The sequence below is a fragment of the Rosa chinensis genome, chromosome 5, assembly GCF_002994745.2.
Source record: "Rosa chinensis cultivar Old Blush chromosome 5, RchiOBHm-V2, whole genome shotgun sequence".
NCBI lineage: Eukaryota > Viridiplantae > Streptophyta > Magnoliopsida > Rosales > Rosaceae > Rosa > Rosa chinensis.
The window spans coordinates 30,079,164-30,104,878 of NC_037092.1; the positions used below are offsets into that span (position 1 = coordinate 30,079,164).

The 25,715-nt window shown below is 38.7% G+C and overlaps 1 protein-coding gene and 1 non-coding gene across 3 annotated transcripts; one reads left to right on the forward strand and one right to left on the reverse strand.

Annotated features, from left to right (window-relative positions):
• The first annotated feature begins 1,562 nt into the window (after positions 1-1,562).
• LOC112168548 lies at positions 1,563-1,699 on the forward strand. The gene has a single exon (XR_002924309.1). It is a non-coding gene; the product is annotated as a small nucleolar RNA Z247 (small nucleolar RNA).
• A 14,700-nt stretch (positions 1,700-16,399) lies between these two features.
• Positions 16,400-25,355, reverse strand: LOC112167861. Of its 2 annotated transcripts, XM_040519523.1 has the most exons (12): positions 25,216-25,355; positions 25,027-25,093; positions 24,118-24,402; positions 18,894-19,129; positions 18,588-18,687; positions 17,791-17,856; positions 17,556-17,621; positions 17,341-17,406; positions 17,148-17,213; positions 16,918-16,990; positions 16,692-16,736; positions 16,400-16,535 (listed from the first exon to the last, which is right to left on the reverse strand). In XM_040519523.1, the coding sequence occupies exons 3-10, from the start codon at positions 24,121-24,123 to the stop codon at positions 16,943-16,945; spliced, it is 654 nt and encodes a 217-aa protein (XP_040375457.1). In that variant the 5' UTR covers positions 24,124-24,402; positions 25,027-25,093; positions 25,216-25,355; the 3' UTR covers positions 16,400-16,535; positions 16,692-16,736; positions 16,918-16,942. The 2 variants fall into 2 exon arrangements, 1 of the variants encoding a protein (XP_040375457.1); XR_002923972.2 differs by lacking the exons at positions 16,400-16,535; positions 16,692-16,736; positions 16,918-16,990; ... (4 more) ...; positions 18,588-18,687; positions 18,894-19,129 and adding exons at positions 20,617-21,092; positions 21,265-21,346 and having other exon boundaries at positions 25,027-25,090.
• Positions 25,356-25,715: the final 360 nt, after the last annotated feature.

The window sequence follows — 25,715 nt, forward strand, 5'->3', positions numbered from 1 at the left end:
GATGGAATTAATCATAAATTACTTTTTTGGATATATCAGGATTCTCGAGCAAAATCTTGATTGGGATTCCAAGCGTAATATTCTTTAGTATATAGGATTCTATTTCCGATTTTTATTTAATCAGGTTTAATTAGGTTTCCTAGTTTTATTCTACAATAAATTGTTCTTTATGTTTTCTAGTTGTATTAGGTTTATGATATGTGCCCTATATAAGGCACCTCTTATGGATTGTAATTTTCATTGAAGTTATCAATAAAAAACCAAATATTAGAGAAGTTTCTCTATGTTTATTACGACTGTGCCCGTAATTGCTAGTGGATTCTAGCTCATCTCATATGGCTTTCGATGCATGACGGAGCCTCTTACTATCATGTTAACGCTTCCCGCATTAGCAAGAAATTCAATCGTCCCCAGATGAAAAACATTCGAGGTTTCTCAACACTCGGAAGGAGTCCATAAGAAGGAGAAATCAATAAGCAGCTTAGCTTTAGGTCTTTCCATTTACATGGAATATCGTGTAATTGTAAGATTTTCAATAGTTCTAGGTTGGAACTCTTATTTTCAATCATTCCCTATGACCTACTATCATTCCGCGATTCAAACACTATTTCCCATTGGTCGTTCCGGAATAATAACACTATACTCTAACATCAAGATGATCACCACAGCAGCCTCAGCAATGAGGATGCACATAGGCAATCCTTACCCAAAGGAATTATCTAGAATTCTTCCCCACAAGAGGAGACAACTCGTGCACTGTCTCAATAGTACAAGAAACCAGTTCTTTGTTGTTATATGTTAGCTCCAGACTTCACCCAAACCACACACTTCAATTGTACAACAGATAACTCCTTCAGATAGCATATGTGATCTATTGTCTACTAGTAGCTAGGTCTTCATCAATTGTTGTATAAATAGCATCCTACTGTACATGAACACAGGAAGAAAATACACAAGAGTTATTACCTTTATCTTCTCTGTTTTTCAAAGTCTTTCTCCTGTCAATTTCTTTCTTGGTATCAAAGCTTCAAGCTTAAAAGCCCCAAATCCTCATCATGGTTAATCCTCTCGAAACCAACTCTTCTGTTCCTCCTTCTTCCCCTGGGCCTTCTCTTCTTTCTCCAGAAATTGCTCCCAATCATGTTGCTAGCCTCATCCATCTCAAACTCACCAAAGACAATTACCTTCTTTGGAAGGATATCACCACCTTGGTTTTTCAACACTACGGCATATATAGCCATATGGATGGATCTAAAGCTTCTCCTCCAGTTTTCATTGGCACTCAAGCCAATCCAGCCTACCCTATTTGGTTGAAAAAGGATCGTACCTGCAGACTTTGGCTCACAGCTTCCCTCTCCGAACCCATCCTTCCTTTCATGGTTGGTGCCACCACTGGCCGCTCTCTCTAGCTGATTCTTGAACGCCAGTTTACTGCTATGACGCGCTCTCATGTACTTCAACTCAAGCGCCGGATCCAAACAATTTGCAAGGGCTCTTTATCCATCTCTGAATTTCTTCAACAAATCAAAGCTGTTTCTGACACTCTTGTTGCTGCCGGCGAACCCTTGGAGGATGCTGATCTCATTACTCATATCCTTCATGGACTCACACCTAATTATGAGTCAGTCACAACCTCTATTCGCATCAGATCAGAGCCAGTCACTCCTGATGAGCTTTATGGACTTTTACTAAGTCAAGAAATAGAGCTGGAACACCAGGCGGCCTAACAACCTCTTGTCCAACCCCTACCACAGGCTCAATCTTTTGCTGTCACCACCAATAGACCCAGAAATCAGACTCGTGGTCCTTTTAGCCGTGCTCGCTCAAAAACTCGTCCTCGATTCCCAAATCCATCTCCCTTTTGTCATCCTCTCCCCAACTCCAACCTTCCACTTCTTCCTAACCTACCCCTTCCCCACAATGCCACTCTCCACCACAACCCAAGGCCTTTCTGCCAAATTTGCGGCATGCTCAACCATACTTCTTTGGATTGCTACAACCGCTGGAATCACTCATATCAAGGTCGTGTCCCACCAGCTCGACTAGCTGCCATGGCCACACCATCTCGTCATCCACGACCTACTACACCATCTCACTTCTATCCTACTTTTACTGACTCCCTCCACACTGAAGATCCCACTGAATCCCTTTGTTACATCGACAGTGGTGCTACAAACCATATTACCTCTAATCTTGCAAATCTCAACATTCACAATGAGTACTCAGGTACTGATCAAGTTTCAGTTGCTAATGGCCAAGGTTTGCCGATTCTTCATGCCAGTTCCTCTATTGTCTCTCCTCTTATGTCTACATCTCAATTTCGTCTAAATAATATCTTACATGTTGAAATTACATAATGGATATATGTATTTCTCAACTAAAACCACTAATCAATATGTCAACAACTTTAGAAATAAGTCTTAAGAGTGCAGGCCTGTTCGCATCCTAATACAGGATTGCAGTAGAACTTGAGTCCTAATCGAAGATGCAGATCTCTGATGATATTATGATTTATTCAATTTTCCAAACCATCCAAAGTAAAATCATCATACATAACACAAGATCTGTTAACGCAGTAAAACCCTCTAAAGAGGTAAAAAACTGCGGGCACTATGCCGGTGAACAATCCACTATATGAATATGAAAGTACATAAAGATCTTACACAACTCATCTACTAGAACCAATCTAGTGGGCAGCGGTGTCTCCTCGTCTTTGCTACTTCCAAATCAGCGACCTTGTTCTCCTTTGTCAATCTTGAGATGGCACAACTCTCACCTCAGTTGTCAATCACCTCAAGGCACAAATCATGCATGAACTACCAACACACATGAAGCATAAAACTAGAAAAAATTTTGATAGAAAAAGTTTGAGATTTGATAATCCTTCAAGAGCTAAACAAGGAACGGCTCATGAAGAATTCTTAACAACAATATTAGCTCAATACTTTCTGAGGATGAAAGATCGCTTTTTATAAACGTAGCAGTGATATCTTTTCTGTTCTGGTGTACAACCCCTAACAACGTGAAAAAAAAAAAAAAAAAAAAAACGCACACACACACACACACACAATATATATATATATATATATATATATATATATATATATATATATATAAGATATGAATGAACTAGGGTCTCCTAGGGTTTCTACTACGGAAAGGCTTTTCAAAAGAGGTTTTTATCCATGGATTAAAATCAGACCTTTGAAAGGAAAAGCTCATAAACCAATTTAAGAAAGTTTGAATGCTTTGGATAAAACCTTCTGAAAATTTGCAGATTAGTACATGAGGATAGGGGTCGTCAACGGGCCGGGCCGGGCCTTGCTATATTTTTAAATAATTGCGGGCCGGGCCGGGCTTTATTAAAAATCAAAGGATCCAAGCCAGTCCATATAAAGCGGGCCATGCGGGCTTTTTCGGGCCTGGCCGGGCTTAGCCTTGCGGGCTTTTTTGGGCCGGGCCTTGTGGGCTTTATTTATAAATAAATATTTAAAGACACAAGTTTTTTTCAATCAAGCTTTGGAAATTCAATGGATAATGATCAAATACAACCAAAGATAACAATCTATATAACTATATTGTACCAAAAAAAATCTATATTTATATATAGATACTAATTTGTTGATAAATAAATTTTTAAAGACACTAATTTTTTATAAATCTTTATTTATACATCATACACTCCAAAGAGCTACATATAGCAATTCAAAGAAAATGAGAAACCGACCGTTTGATGAGTTTATTACAATAAATTATGAGTGTGGTAAAAATTTAGCCAATTTCACCATATTTTTGAATCCGATCGGATTGGTCAACCGTAGTCACTTATATGTTTTATTGGTTGACCGATGGCGTGGCAACCGCGAAACGTGCTTATTTTTTCACATCACGTTTGTATATATTCCATCGATGGATGTGCGTGGACATAAAATAAATAAAAAATTAATTTTAATTACAAACACATTGGACTATACCAATTTTATTCCTAAAGTTATATGACTTATACATTGCATTTAAATTGTTTAAGTTCATTCTAAAGCAACCATGAAGTGGAAAATGAATTCGGAGAAACCAACCGCTTGATGGAGAGATTGTAATGTTTTATGGGGGTTGTAGAAAATCCAGCCAATTTGGTTCACGTTTCGAATTCGATCAACTAGGTCAAACGTAGTTACTCATATAAATCTATATTTATATATCATACACTCCAAAGAGCAACCCCTATCAATTCAAAGAAAATGGAAAAACCAACCGTTGGATGAGTTTATTACAATAAATTATGAGTGTGGTAAAAAATTAAGCCAATTTCACCATATTTTCGAATCCGATAGGATTGGTCAACCGTAGTCACTTATATGTTTTATTGGTTGACCGATGCCGTGACAACCGCGAAACGTGCTTATTTTTTCACATCACGTTTGTATATATTTCATCAATGGATGTGCATGGACATAAGATAAAAAAAATTAATTTTAATTACAAACACATTGGTCTATACCAATTTTATTCCTAAAGTTGTATGACTTACACATTGCATTTAAATTGTTTATGTTCATTCTAAAGCAACCATGAAGTAGAAAATCAATTTGGAGAAACCAACCGCTCGATGGAGAGATTGTAATGTTTTATGGTGATTATAGAAAATCCAGCCAATTTGGTTATCGTTTCGAATTCGATCAACTAGATCAAACGTAGTTACCGATATAAATCTATATTTATATATCATACACTCCAAAGAGCAACCCCTATCAATTCAAAGAAAATGGAAAAACCGACCGTTGGATGAGTTTATTACAATAAATTATGAGTGTGGTAAAAATTTAGCCAATTTCACCATATTTTCGAATCCGATCGGATTGGTCAACCGTAGTCACTTATATGTTTTATTGGTTGACCGATGCCGTGACAACTGCGAAACGTGCTTATTTTTTCACATCACGTTTGTATATATTCCATCAATGGATGTGCGTGGATATAAGATAAAAAAAATTAATTTTAATTACAAACACATTGGTTTATACCAATTTTATTCCTATAGTTGTATGACTTATACATTGCATTTAAATTGTTTAGGTTCATTCTAAAGCAACCATGAAGTAGAAAATGAATTCGGAGAAACCAACCGCTCGATGGAGAGATTGTAATGTTTTATGGTGATTGTAGAAAATCCAGCCAATTTGGTTATCGTTTCGAATTCGATCAACTAGGTCAAACGTAGTTACTCATATAAATCTATATTTATATATCATACACTCCAAAGAGCAACTCCTATCAATTCAAAGAAAATGGAAAAACCGACCATTGGATGAGTTTATTACAATAAATTATGAGTATGGTAAAAAATTTAGCCAATTTCACCATATTTTCAAATCAGATCGGATTGGTCAACCGATATGTAGAATATATATATGCACATATTTTATATAGAAGTATAATAGTATAAGAACTTCCACACACACACACACGCACATGTATATATATATATATATATAAAATCTCTCTCTCTCTCTCTATATATATATATATATATATAAACACAAACACACATATATATTAATATATATATATATGTATATATATATATAAACACACACACATATATGATATATTGATATATATATATATATATATATCTATATCTCTCTCTCTCTATATATATATATATATAAACACACACACACACACACACACATATATATATATATATATATATATATCTATATAAACACACACACAAATATATATCTATATGTGTCTATATATATATATATATATATATATATATATGTATGTATGTATTTATAAACACACACACATATAGATATATTTATATATAACACACACACACACACATATATATATATATATAATATTTTGCGGGCTTTTACGGGCCGGGCCTAGCAGGCTTTTGGCGGGCCAGGCCGAGTTTTTGCTGGCTTTTTTGAGGGCCTTCATCGGCCCACCAAGGCGGGCTTTTGCGGGTTTTTTGACGGGTCGGGCCGGGCCAAAAGCCCTGCGGGCCGGCGGGCCTCCATCGGCCCACTTGATCCGCGGGCTTTTTGATGAGGCCTACATGAGGATTGAAAAGATTTTCGCATCGATCCTAAAATAGGATTTAAAGACAAGTTCAGTCCTAACCACTTGACAAGCATGCACATGTATGCAAAACATACCTAATTGATGAGAGTTGTGCATGAAGCTTGAAGCATTCCATTCTTCTAAGGATCCAAGAGTAGAAAGCTATTACATGAAAATATGACTCTTGGTTGTTGCGCTTAGGAAATGCCAATCAAATAAACATTGCACTAACACATGTTCCTCAAATTTTTCACAATCTATTGTCAGCTCATCATTTTCTTTCTGATAATGATTGCAAACTAATGCTAACTCCTACTTCTTGTACTGTCAAGGATCTTCCGTTGAGGAAAGTTCTTTTTCACGGGCCATGTAATGGTAGTCTCTTCCCCATCCACCTCAAGAAGTCTTTACCTCAGTCGTCAACTCCGTCGTCCACTCCATCAGTTTTCTTCACGTTTGCATCCTCCACCACTTGGCACAAACGTCTCAGTCATCCCTCCCCTTAAGCTCTTCGTCATCTCATCTCTCATCATCAGTTAAATGTTTTAGGTTCTAGTAGTCCTCCACTTTTATGTTCAGATTGTCAATTAGGCAGGCGCACCAAACTTCCTTTTGTGAAATCATCTTGTACTACAACTGCACCTTTGCAGATCATCCATTCTGATGTTTGGGGTCCGGCCTCCATTTTATCTGTTAGTGGATTTAAGTATTATGTCATCTTTGTTGACGACTTGTATTACCTTTATCTTCTCTGTTTTCCAAAGTCTTTCCCTTGTCAATTTCTTTCTCGGAAATCCTACCCCATGGGATTCAGCCATTCGGACTGGTTTTTCCATTGGTCGACCAGGGCTCGCAACTATAGTACTAAGTTTTTAAAGGCGTCGCCAAGGCTCAGGCATTCCGATGAGTCGTCTATGAAGCTTGTGGATTCCCGTGGGTCTTTGAAGCTTGTGGATGGCCATGGGTCTCTAGAGCTAGCTTCATAGCACATACTGCTCTTTCGTCTAGAATCAGCCAATTCGAACTCTTCGTCCCATAGGTTTTTGAAGCTTGTATCCTCCCATTTTTCCTTGAAGCTTCAGTATTCCAATGAGTCGCCTCTGTAGTTTGGCCCTTCTGATGAGTCTATCTGGGTGGGTACTTGTGCTTTCAGTATGGTTTCTGTCGTCTTCGAAGCTTGGGCTTTCCCATGAGCTTTCAAAGCTTATGGATTCCCATGGGTATTGCTGGCAATTTTGGAAGCTTGTGGATTCCCAGGGATCTCTGGAGCTTGTGGATGGACCATCGGAAGTCATTGAAAGTTTAGGACATCAGGTGGCCCGGAAGCGTCGAAACTCAGCATAGAAAAATAATTTCAGATGATTTGCTGCAAACTTAATATATAGGAAATTGAATTGACAACATCAAAGCATGGTTCCAATTTCTCTCAATTGATTACAAAATTCGTTTGTTGTTGAAGGATGTCGACATAATGTGTGCCTCCACAAACTAGGGTTCAGAGTTGTAATAGAAAAGTGTTCTAAGTATTCAATTGTATTCGGATTCTATTACCTTTTGGGTACCTTGTAACTCCCTATTTAAAGGGCTCCTATTATTAATAATACACATAATTCCAATTCTCCCACAACACGTTATCAACACGAGTTCTAACCCTAGCCCAAAAGAAAAAGAAAAAACCCTAAAACTACTGCAACCTCTAACCCTAGCCGAAAACACCTAAAACCACCACAGCTTCCTGCCGTAATTTTTCCAACCCTAGCCGCAGCCTGCTACCCCAGCCCACTGCCGCAAATCCCCACAGCCTCCCTGCTGTTCCTGCTGCAAATCTGCAGCCCTTGCTGCTCCTATGGCAAGTCTGCAGCCCTCACAGCCTCCCTACTCCTGCTACAAGCCTGCAGCCCCCGCTGCCTCCATGCTGCTCTTGCCGCAACTTGCTGCCCCCCTTGTTGCAGTTTGCTGCCTCACAAAACCTCCACCACTGCTGTAGTTTGCTACCGCACAAAATCGTTGCCGCTGCCACCTCTAGTTCCTCCCTGCTACTGCCACTTATTGCTGCGGCCCCAAAACACGCCTGCTCCAACACGCGCGTGTCCTCAAGCTAAGAACCATCACGTAAGTTTTTGTGAATTAAACTTGTTGTTTTCATGTATTTTAAATTCTTTTATTTTCTGCAGAATATTGGAATATATGTTGCTAAATGGTTTTGAGTATTTAACAAAGCGGAATTGTGGGGATTCACGCTTAACGAACTAAAAGTGTTCGTATGAACTAAGAGTGTTCGTAATTAAACGAACTAAGAATGTTCATAATTAAACGAACTAAGAGCGTTGATATGAACTAAGAGTGTTCATAATGCTTGGACTAAGAGCGTCCGTAAGCATCAAATTGTGACCATATTAAAAACATCATTGTTTGGTCTAATCCAAAAGAGATTCTTGGAAATTGATTTCTTGGTAGCATAGCTCGGAAATCTTACTATTTTAGCTTTTGTGGAAGTTTAACTCCGAAACTAATATATCTTCTCTTCTTATTTTCAGGATGTCGAATGAACCTAGACTCGACTTTCCCATGCTTGACTCAACAGGCTCGGAATACCATAGCTGGGTAACCGATGTTGAGAACCATCTCACTTCAAAGGGAATATTACCCATAATCCAGGCACCTAACCCGGATCTTGTGTTCGTCTGAACACCTGCAAAGCATGCTCAAGCAGTTATCTTGATGCAACGTCATATGGACAAAGCACTCAGATTGGAGTATATGTCGATCAAGGATGCAAGAGAGCTATGGGTAGTGCTAGAAGAGCGCTTTGGTAATGTCCAAGATTCCCTCCTCCCTAACTTAAAGGTTCAATGGAACAATCTGCGCTTTGCTGACTTCAAGTCTGTTGCTGAATATAATTTAGAAGCACTTCGCATACAATCCATGTTGAGATTTTGTGGACAACCTATCACAGAGCAAGAGCTAATTGAGAAGACTCTCTCCACCTTCCCCGTTTCAGCTATTGTGATATCAAAGCAATATCCTACTGAGGTCAATGCTGGACAGATCACGAGGTTTCATCAGCTTATCAATATCATATCTGTAGCTGAGAAACATGATAACATACTCATGAGGAATTATAATTCAAGGCCCATTGGAACTAAAAGCGTTCATGAGGCAAATTATAATGCACCCAAAGGAAGGCGCAAGGAGCAAAACCCTAGGAATAAGGGACATGAGGGACGTATGGGTCCATATAACCGCCCTAATCAGGAAGGAAACCGCAAGTTTGGAGCGGATACACGTGGTGGCAATGCCACATGTGGGAGAGGGGGTCTTGGAAACCCTAGCCATGGTGGTGGAGCCATAGCTCGTAGTGGTGGAGCCATAGGTCGTGGTGGTGGCGCCATGGGTCGTGGTGGTGGCGCCAACCCCCCTAGGGAACGACCACAACGTGCACCTCAATTGAAGGGAGGCAACCACAATGATATGTGTCATCGATGTGGATCAAGTGAGCATTGGTTCAAGCAATGCAAGGCAAGCGAGCAACTAGCTGCAAGATACAGGCCATACAGGGACCTGAGAGAGCAAGAAGTGTACCTTGCAGAAGAAGAAGAAGACTATGGTGGAGACGTTAATCTCACCATAGAGGACTTCAAAGCTGAAGATGAAGTGCACAAGGATGCTGCAGACTTTGATTAGAATAGTCCTTTTTATTTTCCAAGAATTATGTAATAGTCAATAGATGACAATTGTATTAACTCTTTCTTATGTGGCGCACCCAATAAAATATGATGTCTAGGAAAGTCATTGAGATACTTGGTACTTAAGCGAGCCTCGCTCCACTAACATCTCTCTCTACTTTCCTGGTCATATTTGATTAGAGTTACCAAATGGATAGAGTGACTACAATGTGTCTCAGTTTGATTTTCTTTATTTTGGATTAGACTTTTTGGAACCTTTGATGTAATCATTGGCTATATTTATTAATAAAGCATCGTATTATTATTCAATGTCATGGACATGTTTTTAATTTTGAACTTTATTATTTTTCAGTATGTTTCCTGGAGAGTTGGAATGCCTTGTTGATAGTGGCACCACACATACTATATTGCGACATAGGCAACTGTTTTTATGGATGACGCGTAGTCGATCTTCTGTGACTACGATGGCTAGACCATCACAATTGATTCATGGTCGAGGACCAGCTCAATTTATGTTGCCAAATGGCACAAGTATTAATGTCACCGAAGCATATGATCCTAGGGCTGGAAGAACCCTATTGAGCTTTAAAGATATAAGAGCCAATGGTTTTCATGTGGAAACACATTGTGAGAATGGACAAGAGTTCCTTTGCATCACCTCTAATGACTACGGACATAAACGAGTATTAGAAAAACTTATGTGTCGCTCTAGTGGGTTGTATGCAACCACTATTCGAGTTATTGAATCCAACCATGTCATGAGAGATGACTTATGGGATTCTGACACATATAGGCTTTGGCACAATCATTTGGGACACCCAGGTCGTGATATGATGATCCGTATACTAAAGACTTCACACGGACATCCATTTTTCAAAGCGAAGAGAAGTCAGAACCAAAATTCAGTCCAAGGTAGGGCTAGATTCGCCTACCCCCTGCAGCCCAAAAGTGGTATTGACACCACCAATGCCTCCTTGGTTCCTTTTTCTACTTCTAAAGTCAATTGTGACTTCCTGGTACAACCAAATTCTTCCTTGGTTGCTTCCAAAGCTCATCATTCCTTTTGTAAAGCCTACACTTTAGCAAAGTTAGGATCTAAACCATCCTATGCAAAGGACACTAAAGAAATCATACCATTCTTACAAAGAATCCAAGGTGATATTTTTGGACCTATTCAACCAACTTGCGGACCATTTAGATATTTTATGGTGTTGGTCGACGCATCGACATGCTGGTCACATGTCATGCTCTTGTCCACAAGAAATGCTACATTTGCTAAACTCCTAGCACAAATCATTAAATTAAGGGCTCACCACCCTGATCATCCTATTAAGTCAATTCGTCTTGACAATGCTGGAGAGTTTACATCAAAAACGTTTGATGACTATTGCATGTCCATTGGGATTCAGGTTGAACACCCTGTTCCTCATGTTCACACCCAAAATGGTCTCGCAGAAGTTGCCATTAAAAGACTTCAAATGGTTGCTAGAGCATTGATTATGCGCACCAATCTCCCCGTTTCTGCTTGGGGCTATGCAATATTGCATGCAGCTGTGCTTATTCGTCTGAGGCCTACTGCACTCAACCCTTTTCTGCGTCCCAGTTGGTTACTGGATATGAGCCTGACGTCTCACACTTACGCATATTTGGGTGTGCAGTTTATGTGCCAATTGCACCGCCACTGCGCACCAAAATGGGTCCTCAAAGACGATTAGGCATTTATGTTGGATATGCCTCCAACTATTATCCTCTACTTAGAACCCTTGACAGGCGATCTATTTACCGCTAGATTTGCGGATTATCACTTTGATGAGATAATCTTCCCGTCGTTAGAGGGAGATAAGAACAAAAATGTTCAACAGGAACGACAGGAATTGTCGTGATCTGTCCCCACTTTGTCTCATCTTGATCCCCGAACCACACAATTCGAAATTGAGGTGCGGAAAATTCTCGATCTTCAGAACATAGCAGACTCTATGCCTGATGCATTTTCTGATATCGCTAAAGTGACAAGATCACATATCCTGCTGCAAACGTGCCTGCAAGGATTGATGGCCCTAAAAATAATGGACATAGGCCAACCCTAGGGGTGTTGGGCATGGCACCGCCACCACTAATCGTGATGGCAATGTGGCTCAGGCCGGGCTCCCAGCAAGGAAACGTGGGAGGCCCAAAGGTTCGAAGGATTCTCACCCAAGAAAGAAAGCGAGTTTGGCACAAAAAGATCCATTAATCATCGACATAAATAACCCGTCTCATGAAGATATTCCGGATTATGGTTATGTCCAAGAGACATCATTGGGGAACGCTCCAATGTTAGAACCAATTTCAGGGAATAGAGAGATCTCCATGAATTACACTAGTCTACATGAGACGTTGAGTCGAGATTCTATTATTCTTGATGATGTGTTTGCATATTCTATCGCTCAAGGAATTATAGAACATGATGATATCGAACCTCGCTCCGTTGAAGAATGTCAACGAAGAGCAGACTGGCCTAAATGGAAAAATTCGATCCAGGTTGAATTGTATTCACTAACAAAGAGACAGGTATTCGGGCCTATAACGCTGACACCTCCAAATATAAAACCTGTTGGCCATAAATAGGTCTTTGTTAGAAAGCGTAATGAGAAAAATGAGGTTGTTAGATATAATGCCCGCCTCGTGACGCATGGTTTCTCACAACACCCTGGAAACGACTACGAGGAGACATACTCTCCCGTAATGGACGTTATAACATTCCGCTACCTTGTCAGTTTGGTAGTTTCCAAAAAACTTGACATGCAGCTTATGGATGTGGTTACAGCATATCTCTATGAGGATCTAGATTCAAAGATATATATATATATATATATATATATATATATATATATATATGAAGGTTCCAGATGGACTTCAATTACCCAAGTCAAGTTGCTCTAAACCACGGAGCGCATTTTCAATAAGATTGAGACGCTCACTATATGGATTGAAACAATCCGGATGGATGTGGTATAACCGTCTAAGTGACTACTTGATTGGGAAGGGATATGAGAACAATGAAATATGCCCATGCATGTTTATAAAAAGGACAAGTTTCGGATTTGCAATTGTAGCAGGTTAGGTCGACGACATGAACCTAATTGGAACTCTAGATGAGTTAAAGGAAACTGCTAAGTACTTGAAATCCGAATTTGAGATGAAAGATCTTGGGAAAACACGGTTTTGCCTCGGATTAGAACTCGAGCACCGTAGTGATGGGATTATGATCCACCAGTCAGCATATACTCAAAAATTACTAAGGTGCTTTAATGAAGATAAAGCGAAGCCTCTGAGTACTCCCATGATCGGTCGTAGTCTTGAGCCTGAAAAAGATCCGTTTCGTCCAAGGGATAAGGACGAAGACTTATTAGAGGCTGAAGTGCCCTATCTAAGTGCAATAGGCGCATTATTGTACTTAGCTTAATGCACAAGACCAGACATCTCATTCGCAGTAAACTTGTTAGCTCGACATAGTTCTGCGCCAACACGCAGCCATTGGATTGGTATAAAGACAATCTTTCGATAGTTAAGAGGTACGATCGATATGGGTTTATTCTATCCCTACAGAGAGAAAAAAAATGACGGAACTGTGGGATCAGACCCCACAAGGCAAAATGCCACCTTCCATGCTCCTCCTCCCCTCCATCAAAATGACAACGATGTCTTGATGGGCTTTGCTGATACAAGTTATCTCTCTGACCCTCACAAAGGTCGCTCCCAAATGGGTTATGTCTTTACCATAGGAAGCACTGCGATATCTTGGAGGTCTACAAAGCAGACCCTTGTTGCCACTTCCTCAAATCATGTAGAGATTATGGCTCTACATGAAGCCCTGCGAGAATGCATATGGCTAAGGTCTGTAGTTAGACACATTCAAGGAACTTGTGGTTTGAAGTCTACCACAGATGAACCTACATGCATTTATGAAGATAATGCAGCTTGTATTGAGCAAATGAAATTAGGTTTCATCAAGGGCGACAACACCAAGCATATATCACCTAAGTTCTTTTACAATCAGCAACAACAAACACTTCTAAAATATTAAAGTGAATCAAATCCGTTCAGAGGATAATGTAGCGGACTTGTTTACCAAGTCGTTACCTAAATCCACCTTTGAGAAACATTTGAAGAGCATCAGATTAAGAAAGTTATCCAAACTCCTATGATTGTAGCAATCAGGGGGAGATATTGACATCAGGGGGAGGTATGATGTCTACATGTTCGATCTTGAAGAGTGAAGGACGTGTTGTGCTCTTTTTGTCCTTTGACCAGGGTTATTTTTGTCCCACAGGGTTTTTGTTACCTGGCAAGGTTTTTAGTGAGGCAACGATCAAAGCGTCATCACCAAGTTTGAGCGGCACAAGGGGGAGTGTTGAAGGATGTCGACATAATGTGTGCCTCTACAAACTAGGGTTTAGAGTTGTAATAGGAAAGTGTTCTAGGTATTCAATTGTATTCGGATTATATTACCTTTTGGGTACCTTGTAACTCCCTATTTAAAAGGCTCCTATTATCAATAATACACACAATTCCAATTCTCCTACAACATTTGCTTATTTATCTACAGAAGTAGATAAGACGTAGCTTCCTACATGCTTAATTAATTAACTAAACTAACTTTAGTGCAGAAGCAAGTATGATTGTTATCTATTAAAACAAAAAAAGCAAATATGAATCTCCGGAAAACGTAGACGTGTTTATTCATTTTTGGCATCATGTTGCCGTATGACATAGGAGTTTTCGGGGTCGTCGTACTGGTATGGCCATCCTCGTCTACAATTTTGATGCGGGTTCTGCAATTTCCTAGTGGTCGTCTCCATTCTCCAAGTCTGAATTTAGAATTGGTTCTGGTTTCAAGTCGGGATCCTTGTAATATTCAAAACTTATGTATCTATACTATTATGTTTTTTTAAAGGGGCTGGTGCGGCTGCCCTCAAGCATTGATTAATGAAATTGCATAATACAAGGGGGGGGACGTAGAGCCTGAACCCCAACTTACAATAAGCATAAAGAGAAAATCCTGAAATAATACCAAGACTCTCCACAAAATCTATGTATTCTAACAAGCACCAATTAGCAAATAGTGCATGAATGGCTACTCCATTTGCTTTGACATAGCGGTGACATACCGGAAAGATAACTCTATCACTAAGAAGCATCATTACAAATAGCACAGCTTTCCCACTATGTTGCCGCATGGAAATAAATCCGGCGACACCTAATTTCATCCTGCCACTAGGAGGCTGCGTCCATTTAATCAAGCAAACGGCTCGCCTCCTCGCTAGGCCAGACAAGGCACGTCGATTGTGCAATCCGGGACAGAGCCCACATCGCCCTACCAAAACTAGGTAAAGTTCGTTACCGGCATAAAACCACGTTTAAATAAAGGTAAAAAACAATAAAACATAAAAGTAAATAAGTTTGGGCCCAGAGCCAAAGCCCAAGCCCAAAAGCCACCAAGCCCAAGCCAGAATTGCAATCTGCTTATGTCACTGCACCTCCATCTCACACACGAGATCCTGACCATCCCATCACCGGCAACAGGCTCACCGCCTCCTACTTGGCACCGAGTAACTACTGGTCGTTCCTCCACCCCTTCATCATCCCCATCGCGCCGGTGAGAAGCGCTGCCCCTCTCAACCATCCTCTTACCCCCTGCAACTCCAAATAATCCGAACCAAATCGAAGTACTCTGATCGGATCCGAGTATATCATCGCGCCCGACAACCTCACCTCTCGCCATCCACGCTCCAATCTTGGGTTGATCAGCACCAGCGCCACTCGTCTACCTCCTAATCGACGCCGCCCTTCGCCGGCAGGATCCCCACGCGATCTGGTGGACTAACTAGATCGCCTACCACCGGACACCAGGTCCACTATGGCCAGTCCGACGACAACGCCGCGCCGGACCAGGCATTACTATCGTCAGGGACTACCCAAGCATGTCTAGGTTAGAGAGCGTCGTGTAAGAATTTAATTATGCTGCTTATACTATTATGTTTTATTAGCTAAAATAAAAAAAAATTAACAGATTTAACCCTGAAATATTAAAAAAATTTGAGAATAAATTAAATCATAAAGATAAATATGATAATTACAAAATTGATTTTTATTAAGCAAATTAAAAAATAAATGATCCCACAACCCCTACTTTTCTCTCTCACTATTCTCTCTGCAATAACTGTTTTATTTCATCTATTTTTTTTTCATTTTCTTAAAAAATATATATATATACATGCAGAACATATATGAAGAAAGCTAAGATTTTGTTTTCTTCCCAATTTCTGATTTTGGCATTTAAATTTGTCCAGAGCATATATAAAGAAAGCTAGTTCTATACAAAGGTTTTGTTTTCTTCCCAATTTCTGATTTTGGCATTTTAATTTGTCCGGTCAGTTCGTTTGATGAATGGATGACCTCTGTTCTGTGATGGTCGTTTTGTATCTTCAAAATTTGTTTTAAACCATAATACATTTGAAGTGCGCTTAAAACGCAAATATGGCTGCAATTTATAATTAAAAGTATCTCCTCTATCATTTCAGATTAGTCATAAGATTCTACGGAATCATAGGAAATTTCTCAATTTCCCTTTGGAGCAGAAAGTTTTTTTTTTTTTTTTTTGGCAAGGTGGAGCAGAAAGTTTGAAAAGCCTAATGCAGAGGACGACTTCTGTGACACTCGGATGAGTGGTTTTTGACTGAATTGCATAAAGGACTTCACACATCCAAGGATAGCACAGGGTTCACAGTCCTGGAGGACATGGAAAAGAGAGACGTTTATGAATGGTGAATACTTTTCATTAACACTAGTTATTTATTAAAAACTAAAAAACAAAAACAAAAGCAGTATGACTTGTTCCCAAGTCGAATATGATGAAGGTTCGATACTCAAAACAAGGCTGTTCACCTAGTCTGTTTTCAGACTTGTTTCCATATCGCTCGGAGACTGTTCCTATTAAAAGCAATGGTATCACATATCATAACTCAATAACAGAGCAGTAGCTGTTTTGCTCGGTAAATACTTAAAAATCGAAGCGTAACTTTTTTTTTTTAACGGTAAATCAAAGTATAACTGGAAATTATAGAAAAGTATGTTGTAATGCGGGGAGAATGCTCCAAAAGAAGCTAGTTACCTGGTCTGCTTCCAGATTTATTTCTTCAGGTGTTGGACCTGTTTCCTGTTTCCATATCCCTTTGATATTGTTCCTATTAGAAGCAAAGGCCCACTTATCACAACTCAATTACAGAGTAGCTGCTCACTTGTTTGGTTAAAACTTGGAATCAAAGTGTAACTGGAAATCATAGAAATATATGATTGTAATAAAGGTCGAGTAATAAAAAGAAAAAGAGAGAGAATGTTTACCTGGTCTGTTTTCAGACTTGTTTCTACAGGCGTTGGACCTGTTTCCATATCCTTTGGAGATTGTCCCTATTTGTAGCAATGATATCTCTCATCACAATAGTGACAAACTAATAACTCAGAATCAAATTATAACTGAAACGATAGAAAGATATGATTGTAATGATGGTCAAGTACTCGAAAAGAAGCTATTTACCTGGTCTGATTTCTGACTTGTTTCTACCGGCGTTGGACTTGTCTCCATATCCTTTGGAGGTTGTTCCTATTAGAAGCAATATCTCACATATCACAATCCGATCACAGAGTAGTAGCTCACTTGTTTAGTAAAAGCATAAAATTGAAATATAAATGAAATTATAGAGAAACATATGATTGCTATGAAGGTCAAGTACTCGTAAAGAAGCTACTTACCTGGTCTGTTTTCAGACTTGTATCTACTGGCGTTGGACCTGTTTCAAAGTCCCTTAGAGATTGTTCCTATTAGAAGCAATGATGTCACATATCAAACTCAAGTACAGAGTAGTAGCTCACTTGCTTGGTGAAAACTTGAAATCATAGAAATTTATGACTGTAATGAAGATTGAGTAATAAAAATAAATAAATAAATAAATAAATAAAAAAGAGACAATTTTTTCTTTCTATTTACCTGGTTTGTTTTCTGATTTGTTTCTATAGGCACTGGATTTGTTTCCACATCCATTGGAGGTTGTTCCTATTTGAAGCAATGATATTACATGTCACGAGTCTAGTACAGAATAGTAGCTCACTTGTTTAGTAAAAGCTTAAATTGAAAAATACATGAAAAATATAGAAACATATGATTTGCAATGAAGGTCAAGTAGTCAAAAAGAAGCTATTTAACTGGTCTGCTTTCAGACTTGTATCTACAGGTGTTGGACCTGTTTCAATGTCTTGGATATTGTTCCTATTAGAAGCAATGATGTCACATATCAAACTCAAGTACAGATCGAGAAGTAGCTCACTAGTTTGATAAAAGCTTAGAATAGAGTATATATTGAAATTGTAATAACATATAATTGTAATCAAGTCCTTAAATAGAAGCTATTCTATAGGTGTTGGAGTAATTAACTGAAGGTTGTTACTTTTGAACCAAGGATCAATAAAGTTAATTAACTGAATGGCCAAATTGATTGTTCACCCTCAAAAATGAATTTAACAATTAGCTTAAAAAGAGATATAACTGAGGACTTTTCAGAATCCAGAAAAATGAATACTGACAACGATTATGAAAGTAAAAGCAACTGCAGCACCAACAAATATGGTTGAGAACATTGAAAATCAAACAACTCCCAATGTATGATATCAGCACCTCTTCTCAGAAAAAAAAAATGGAACCATATGACAACAAAACGAAGAGATCATGATCATCTTTATTGTGCCTGTAAAAGTTAAAAGTTTATGTTCTGGACCGCTGGAACTCACCTCTGCATATTTCTTCGGTATCACAAGAAATCCTGTACTGTGATTAGTATCACTTACGGTTGATGACTTCTCAAACAGAGGTATAAGATCAGAGTTTAAGCTTAGATTGGTCAAGGAACACAAACCTCAAAGTATACAGTATATAGAACCAACTTTTGCACTGCAGTAAGCTGAGCTTATTACTAAAACTGAAATGAACTTGGAAAGAAGAATAGGCAAAATATTTTCTAAGATATAACTAATGTTAGAATGTGATTACTTACTTCTTTGAACATCTAAAACCTATGACACAAGATTAATGGATACTTTCCGGAGACTTTTTGGAGCTGCTCAGCACTTGTCATCTTAGGTAGATTGTCAGGGTGTAAATGGCTTCCTGTGGAGACATCCACTTGAGGTGTTTCACTGCCTACTTTGGCTTCACAAGCTGTATCTCCATTACATGCATCCGTATTGGATTCTTCTCCAATCCGAGGACCTGGAGCTTGTAAAGATCCAGGAAAAAGGGACTCGGACAACTTTCTTAGTAGGATCAGATGAAACTGTTGGGTCCGTCTTGCAATAGCAGAGAAATGGCTTTGGTTAGTAGTCAGTCCCTAATTGAGTCATATTACAATATTTTCTTATTACCAGTACAACAGCACAGAAGGTCAAACCATCCGTAGTCAACTAATGCAATATAATGTAAAAAAATAATAATAAAAGCCTCTCTCTCTCCTCGAGAACCCTAAGGCCGGTTTTACAGATCCAAGATTTCGTGCTCTTCCGGCAACGCCCGGACGCCGGGCTGGCCTCTAGCCTCGCCGTTGTCATGGGTCTGCTGCCGGACGGGTATTGATGGCTATGGCTCATGAGGGTTCCCTCAGATGGGGTTTGCTCGGGTTTTGTCGGAGGTTTTGGCTGGGATAGTGTGTGGTGGTGGTCGTTCGAACAGAGGTAGCGATCAAGCTCTGATGACGGGTTTTGCTTAGTCGATGGTGCCACGGGGCTGACTCGATGGCGGTGTGAGGCGGGCAACCTGGATCGGGTTTGGCTTTCTCTGTGGTGGCCTGGGTTGCTACGAAGTGGACTGGGGCGGTGTGGGTTGCAGGCGGCTAGATCGTTGCGGCGCGGATCGAGGAGGTACAGATCGTGGCGGCGTGCGGCGGATGGAGATTCGTCTGGATTGTTGCGAACGACGGAAGCAGCTGGTTTGTGGTGGACTGGACCGGACCTGCCGTATGGGCCTTTAGTGGGACTTTATTTGCTGGCTGCCTAATTGGGCTTTGAGTTTGGGCTAGGGTTTTGGCCCTAGTGCATTATCTAGGATAGTAATTTTATTACTTTCATTAAGTCCCTATTTTTCAGGGACAGTCTAGGTACTTTTGTGCTTTTAGTTTTGGCATTTGGTCTGGTCTTGTCGACTTAATTCTCAGTGGATCTAGGTGTACACCAATTGAGGTCTCTAGGCAGCTAGGTTTATTGGTTAAAGAGTTAGGTTGGAAGGGCCGGATCTTTCTAGCGCCTCCGGCGTAGTACCAAAGGGGGATTCCTGCTATGTCTACGTATAACGTATTGATTGTACAATGAGTGGGTCTATGTTTCTATGTACCGTTGTTGGTACTACCACTATCTTCTTGTCTGTAAATGGCAGCGGAAGGGTATGTAATGGCCTATTCTGGCTTTTGATGAATATAATTCGCCTACTGGCTCCATTATCAAAAAAGAAGGTCAAACCATCCTATGTCTGGTTAAGGAAACAAATATGGAAGATAAACTATTATGTAGAATTTTTTCATTACGTATTTAATTTGTTTTGATTCCAAGTGATAAGACAAAAAATAAAAAAATTCCGACTTGAAGAAGCCAACGGACAGGTTGGGTAAAATCTTCAGAACAAAACAAGCAGTTTGTAACCAATGTTTCTTCATTTCATTTATTGTCTAACTTTCCTTGTCTAATCCCTGAGAGATTTCAACTCAAGCGTATGATCCAAGCACATAAACACTGACTGCTGTATATACATGCAAATGAGGAATCTTCCAAAAATATCTGATAATCTAGAAAGACGTGTTTATATTTTGAGCCACCCAGGGACTGGATGGCCAGAGGATGCTCAAATTTAGTGTAAGATACACATAATTGTATACGTTCTCTCTTGCAGTGAGACTTCCAAATCAAAAGTAGCTCAGTTATTTTATATAGCCGCACATGAGCATCAGCTATGGGCAGATATGAATGTTGGCCCTCAAGCATCCAAGCACACTATTTTCCAACGAAGGAATACCCACAAAAAGCATAGACTGGACAACTACAGCAGGCACCCACACATACAAAATCTCAAAAGGCATATACACTATATAAACAATTCACCATACATCACTGTCCTATTTCTTTCAGCATTCTGGTCATTCGACCTGAAGGAATAGATTGATCAATTTCTAGTAAGCATTTTGAGCAACCTACACCTCCAAAATCCAGTGGTGCATACTTGTGGCGTGACATAATGCACCCACAATGGAGTGGCTGCATAAGGAAACCAATTATTAGTTTCTTTAAAAAAATATTGATGATAAAATGAAAGACAGAGTTTTGTGTTCTTATCTGAATCAACCTAATAGAATTTGTATTGATTAAACAGATGTCCGAAAGAAAATGAAAAAAATAAAATTATACTAAAAACAAAAAGAAGACTTACCTTCCCACAAACAGCACAGTCTCTCTAGCCTTCCACTTCCATGTGAAAAGTTTCACAAAATATACCATTCACATAAGCAAAACTAAATTTGCAAAGGATTAAGTCAGTTACCATTTACCAAAAACTATGAGGAATAAATGGACAATCTATCACATTTGCACTTTCAAACTTCACCGTGTTGAAAATTAAAACCACACTACAGTAATTAAAAGAGTTTACACTCGAGAACTAGCATTTATGTCCCAAGAAGTTCATGCGGGAAAATTGCTATGCATTAGATACTTTCTTAAGTATGACCTCACATAATAAAGAATTGCGTTGGATGGGCAAGAGGTACAGTTTGGGAACTTCTTTACAAATGATCAACCCATGTCCCTTCTAAGGTAAGATATTGCTTTGACACGGTTTCATGCAAGCAATTAATTAGCACCAATGTGAGCTAAGGATTTCTGTTAGAATTAACTTCCTTGTGCGGATTCAAGACTTTAGGTCCCAATTATTGCTAAGATTGCAAGGGCTAAGTATAAGAGAATAAAAACCCAAGGATAAACCAAATTTGAACTTTAATCATCTGTTACTTTTTTTTCAGTGCTCAGAGCTGTCCAACACAATGAGAATGTGGCTGCTATACAGGTCCCGATATGAAAGCTCAGTACTTAAATAAAAACAACCATAAGACTGAAAACCCTATGTCATAGCAGACAGGTGCTTGAGAGCATATCACAATTTTCTTAACAGAACATGCTGAGAATTGGAAAATAAACAGAATGGTAAATCAAATTATTCAAACCAATTTTCTTAACTGTTCAAATGCAACAATTAATACAAATAATAAGTTTCCTATTGTAATCGTACTCCTCCCTTTTTTCCTATGTACATATAACAAATTAAATTGCTTAAAATTCACTGGACCTGTCAACTACCAAATGTTATGAAGTTGGTTCCATGCAAGCAACTGGTAGGCTAGTGTAATTTGGTTGAGGAACTGATTTGAATTAACTTGCTCTTATATTGCAGGACCCTACAAAGAGTACTATCACTCTTGAGGCACATAAATTTAGTCAATACACTCCGGGGTCTTCTTCACCCGGAAAGAGTGTAGAAAATATCCTGGCAAATACATCTTTTATCAACAACTAACATTCCCAAGAATGGATCATGAAGTACGAGGTCATAAACAAAGTGCTATGAGCAAGTTCAAGGGTGTTATCCTGTAAGGAATTCGCCTGTATAGTGTCTCAGAGATTCGTCTCAAAAACCAAATTATACTCTGCACCTGCAAGGTAGACTGAGAATGTGTCTTCAGATTTAATTCATTCTTGTGACCAAGAACCTTGTCCCAATTGCTTAATTTTTTTGGGTTACACAATATTCTAAAAGATGGCGAAAGACCAAAGAGGTATCTCAACAATGTCTCTGTTCCACGAAACAGTAGTTGTGTATTTTAACTCATTAAATCCTTATGAAGAGTGAGCAGTTGCTGCAATTAATTGTGCTTTCCAAATAGTTACCTGAATTCTTTACCATTCTCTTAATCTCTTTTGTATATCATGCAGATTCCAAGTTATACATAAAAGGGGAAGGGGTGGTCCTCAAATCAATTATTTACAGAGGCATTGTTGTTGAAGTATTAGATGGAGAAGATTTTTATACTTACAGAGATCTACCATCAAATTATTTGACCTTTCCCAATGAAAACATCTTACAAAACTTCTAGAGAGGGCATTTACTTTTAAGAGAACTCAAACCATGTGGGTTGGTTTCTCCTTTGGATTAATTTGTGGTTATGATCACAAGACAAAATACAGTTGATTTTAGATAGTAGGTCATGATTTTTGTAACCATGATCTTATTATACCAGTAATCTTGTATTTTGAAAAGGTAAAACTGATCTTCAAATCACCTTACTTGGCTTTACTAGTGTAGATCAGAAAAGAAAAAATTTCTAGGTGGCTCAGTGTTGTTAGTCATTACCAGTGAGTCATGCAACTGACCTTAAATTTGTTTAACACGAACTCAAGGAATGTTGGAGAACTAAGATATACTGTAATTTACCGGATTTATCAAAACAACAAATTAAGAAAAGCACACATTATTTTAAATGTATTGCAGAAAGTCATTCCATAATCTTCTAGCTAACTCAAATATTCACATATAAGATTGTTTAGGTTGCACAGAGAGGAACCAACTCTTTTGTTGAATCACTGGATTGCTTTCGGGGAAAAAGCCCTCTGCTCCATTGAAAATAAGAAAAAGAACTTCTAAGGCACCCTCTATGCCATGGCGCTTTGGATAGAAACAGAAGCCCCCTTGCATGTAGACCGCCTAGTATTTAGCCTTCAGGCTGTGAGCCTGGAAGCTGCAGCCTTTCAACTAACTTGTAAAAGCCTCGAAGCTAATCGCAATTGTAAACTGAGTAGGACTTAAAAGACGAATAGACTTAATCAAGGGCCCTTTCTTAATCTAGAGTTCTACATTTTATACACCAATCTCAACTAGAAATCTTAACGGATTGCTTCCGCTTTCAGTCCCTCCATTAAAACCAATAGCATAAACCATTAAAACCAATTGCTTCCGCTTTCACCAATAGCATAAATTGCCACAAAAATATGCCAATTTAAATCCAAAAGACAATGTGACAAATCAACTGGAGCATCCAATCATTATCAACCCAAAACCACACACAGAAACACACCATCAATTCATTAAAAAAAACAAAACAAAACATTTAAATACAGCAACATAATCCCTCAACGCAAAAACGTAAACAAAAAAACCAACTCATTTCAATCAAAACAGACCAATATCATCACAAAATTAAAAAACACATGAAAAAGGAAAAACTGGGCTGACCCGCATTTCTTGCAGAGCTGGGCGAAAGACCCATCCTTGAGCTCCCAGCCATTAACGAACTGATCACTCTCGGCCTTGCAGAAAAAGCACGAAGCTTTGGCAGCCATTGAAGCCAAGAAACAAAGACAGTGACGGACGCAGAGAGTATAAATGCGTGTGGGTCAAAGTCATTTCGACCTTTCCTAATTTGCGATGGCTCACAAATTGGGAATTAGGGCTTTGGGGGGTTGGTGAATCGAATTGGATTTGAACTGGGTTGACGTGGGGGGAGAATTTTGAACGTTTCTGAGGATCAGGAAGAACCAAAAGTGCGTCAGGTTCGTCGTTTTCAGGTGCTTTAAAAACAGGGAGAACAACCTACCATTTATACTCGAAACTTTCCCTCTTCTTTTTTTCTCCGTCAAATTCAGATTTCAAAAATTAATCATAAAACATGTACAAACTCCCAATATCAGAAAATCAAAAGAAAAATTCACCTAATTAAATTAGAAATTCTTATTGGTTACATGGAAGGTTCTTTGATCCAAATAACAAAGACAATATGACACGTGTGTTAATTATTGATTATGAAATGTGCAATGTACAGATCCAGCTTCAATATGTAAAAGATAAAATCGATTATATTAACTCTCAAAAGCAACACCAATAAGAGGCCAATTACATATCAATCGATACTTCAAGATGTAAAGAAGTTAAATTTAAACAAGAAATGAGTAAGTAAGTTCTAAAGATTTGTCGATCCAATTTTTCAGAGCAACTAGAAATGTTTGACTATTTTATGTCAGAATCCCTGTAAGATAAGATCAATTACGATAAGACTTGCGATTGCCTGATGGAATGCCGACCAAAATTTAAATCGAAACTTATATCTGAAAAGTAGTTTAGTAATAAAAAAAAAAAAGAGCATACCCATCAGGCGAGAGATTTGCTTCAATTTATGGCAGAAATCGAAGGGCAAAACTTTTCAGAATCCCTGCTAGATAAGAACAATTACGATAAGATTTGAGATTGACCTGGTGGGATGCCGTTCAAAATTTATTTCAAACTTAAAATCTAAACTTATATTTAAAAGTAATTTGGTAATAAACAAGAGTATACCCGAAAGGCGAGAGCTTTGCTTCAATTTATTAGAGAAATCGAATGACAAAACTCAATTTATGAGAGAAATCGAATGACAAAACATTTCCACGCTCCCCAACTGCTTCAACGAAGGAAGGTTTGGGTGACTCAACTTTGGTCTTTCGACCTTACCATATTTATATCAGCCAAGGCGATACGTTATCTGTATTTAATTTATATTGAAATATCTTTTACATCCAAGTGCAGGTGGATATTAACGGGTTAAAGTCGTATTCCATAAGAATCTATAAGTGAGATGATATGTGTTAGCATAAAAAAATAATGAAATTACCAATTAGGTCAAATTTTTTCAAAAAATTTACCCATTTATACAAGCCTTTATTGTCAAATAATACATTATAATATGACAATGAGAATTACACACATATAAAGAATTGTTGAAGGTGAAATTCAAGAGAATTTACCCCAAGTTTTCAAATGTCACCTGCTTGAAAGCGCCTTCACGCGCTTGGTGCCCC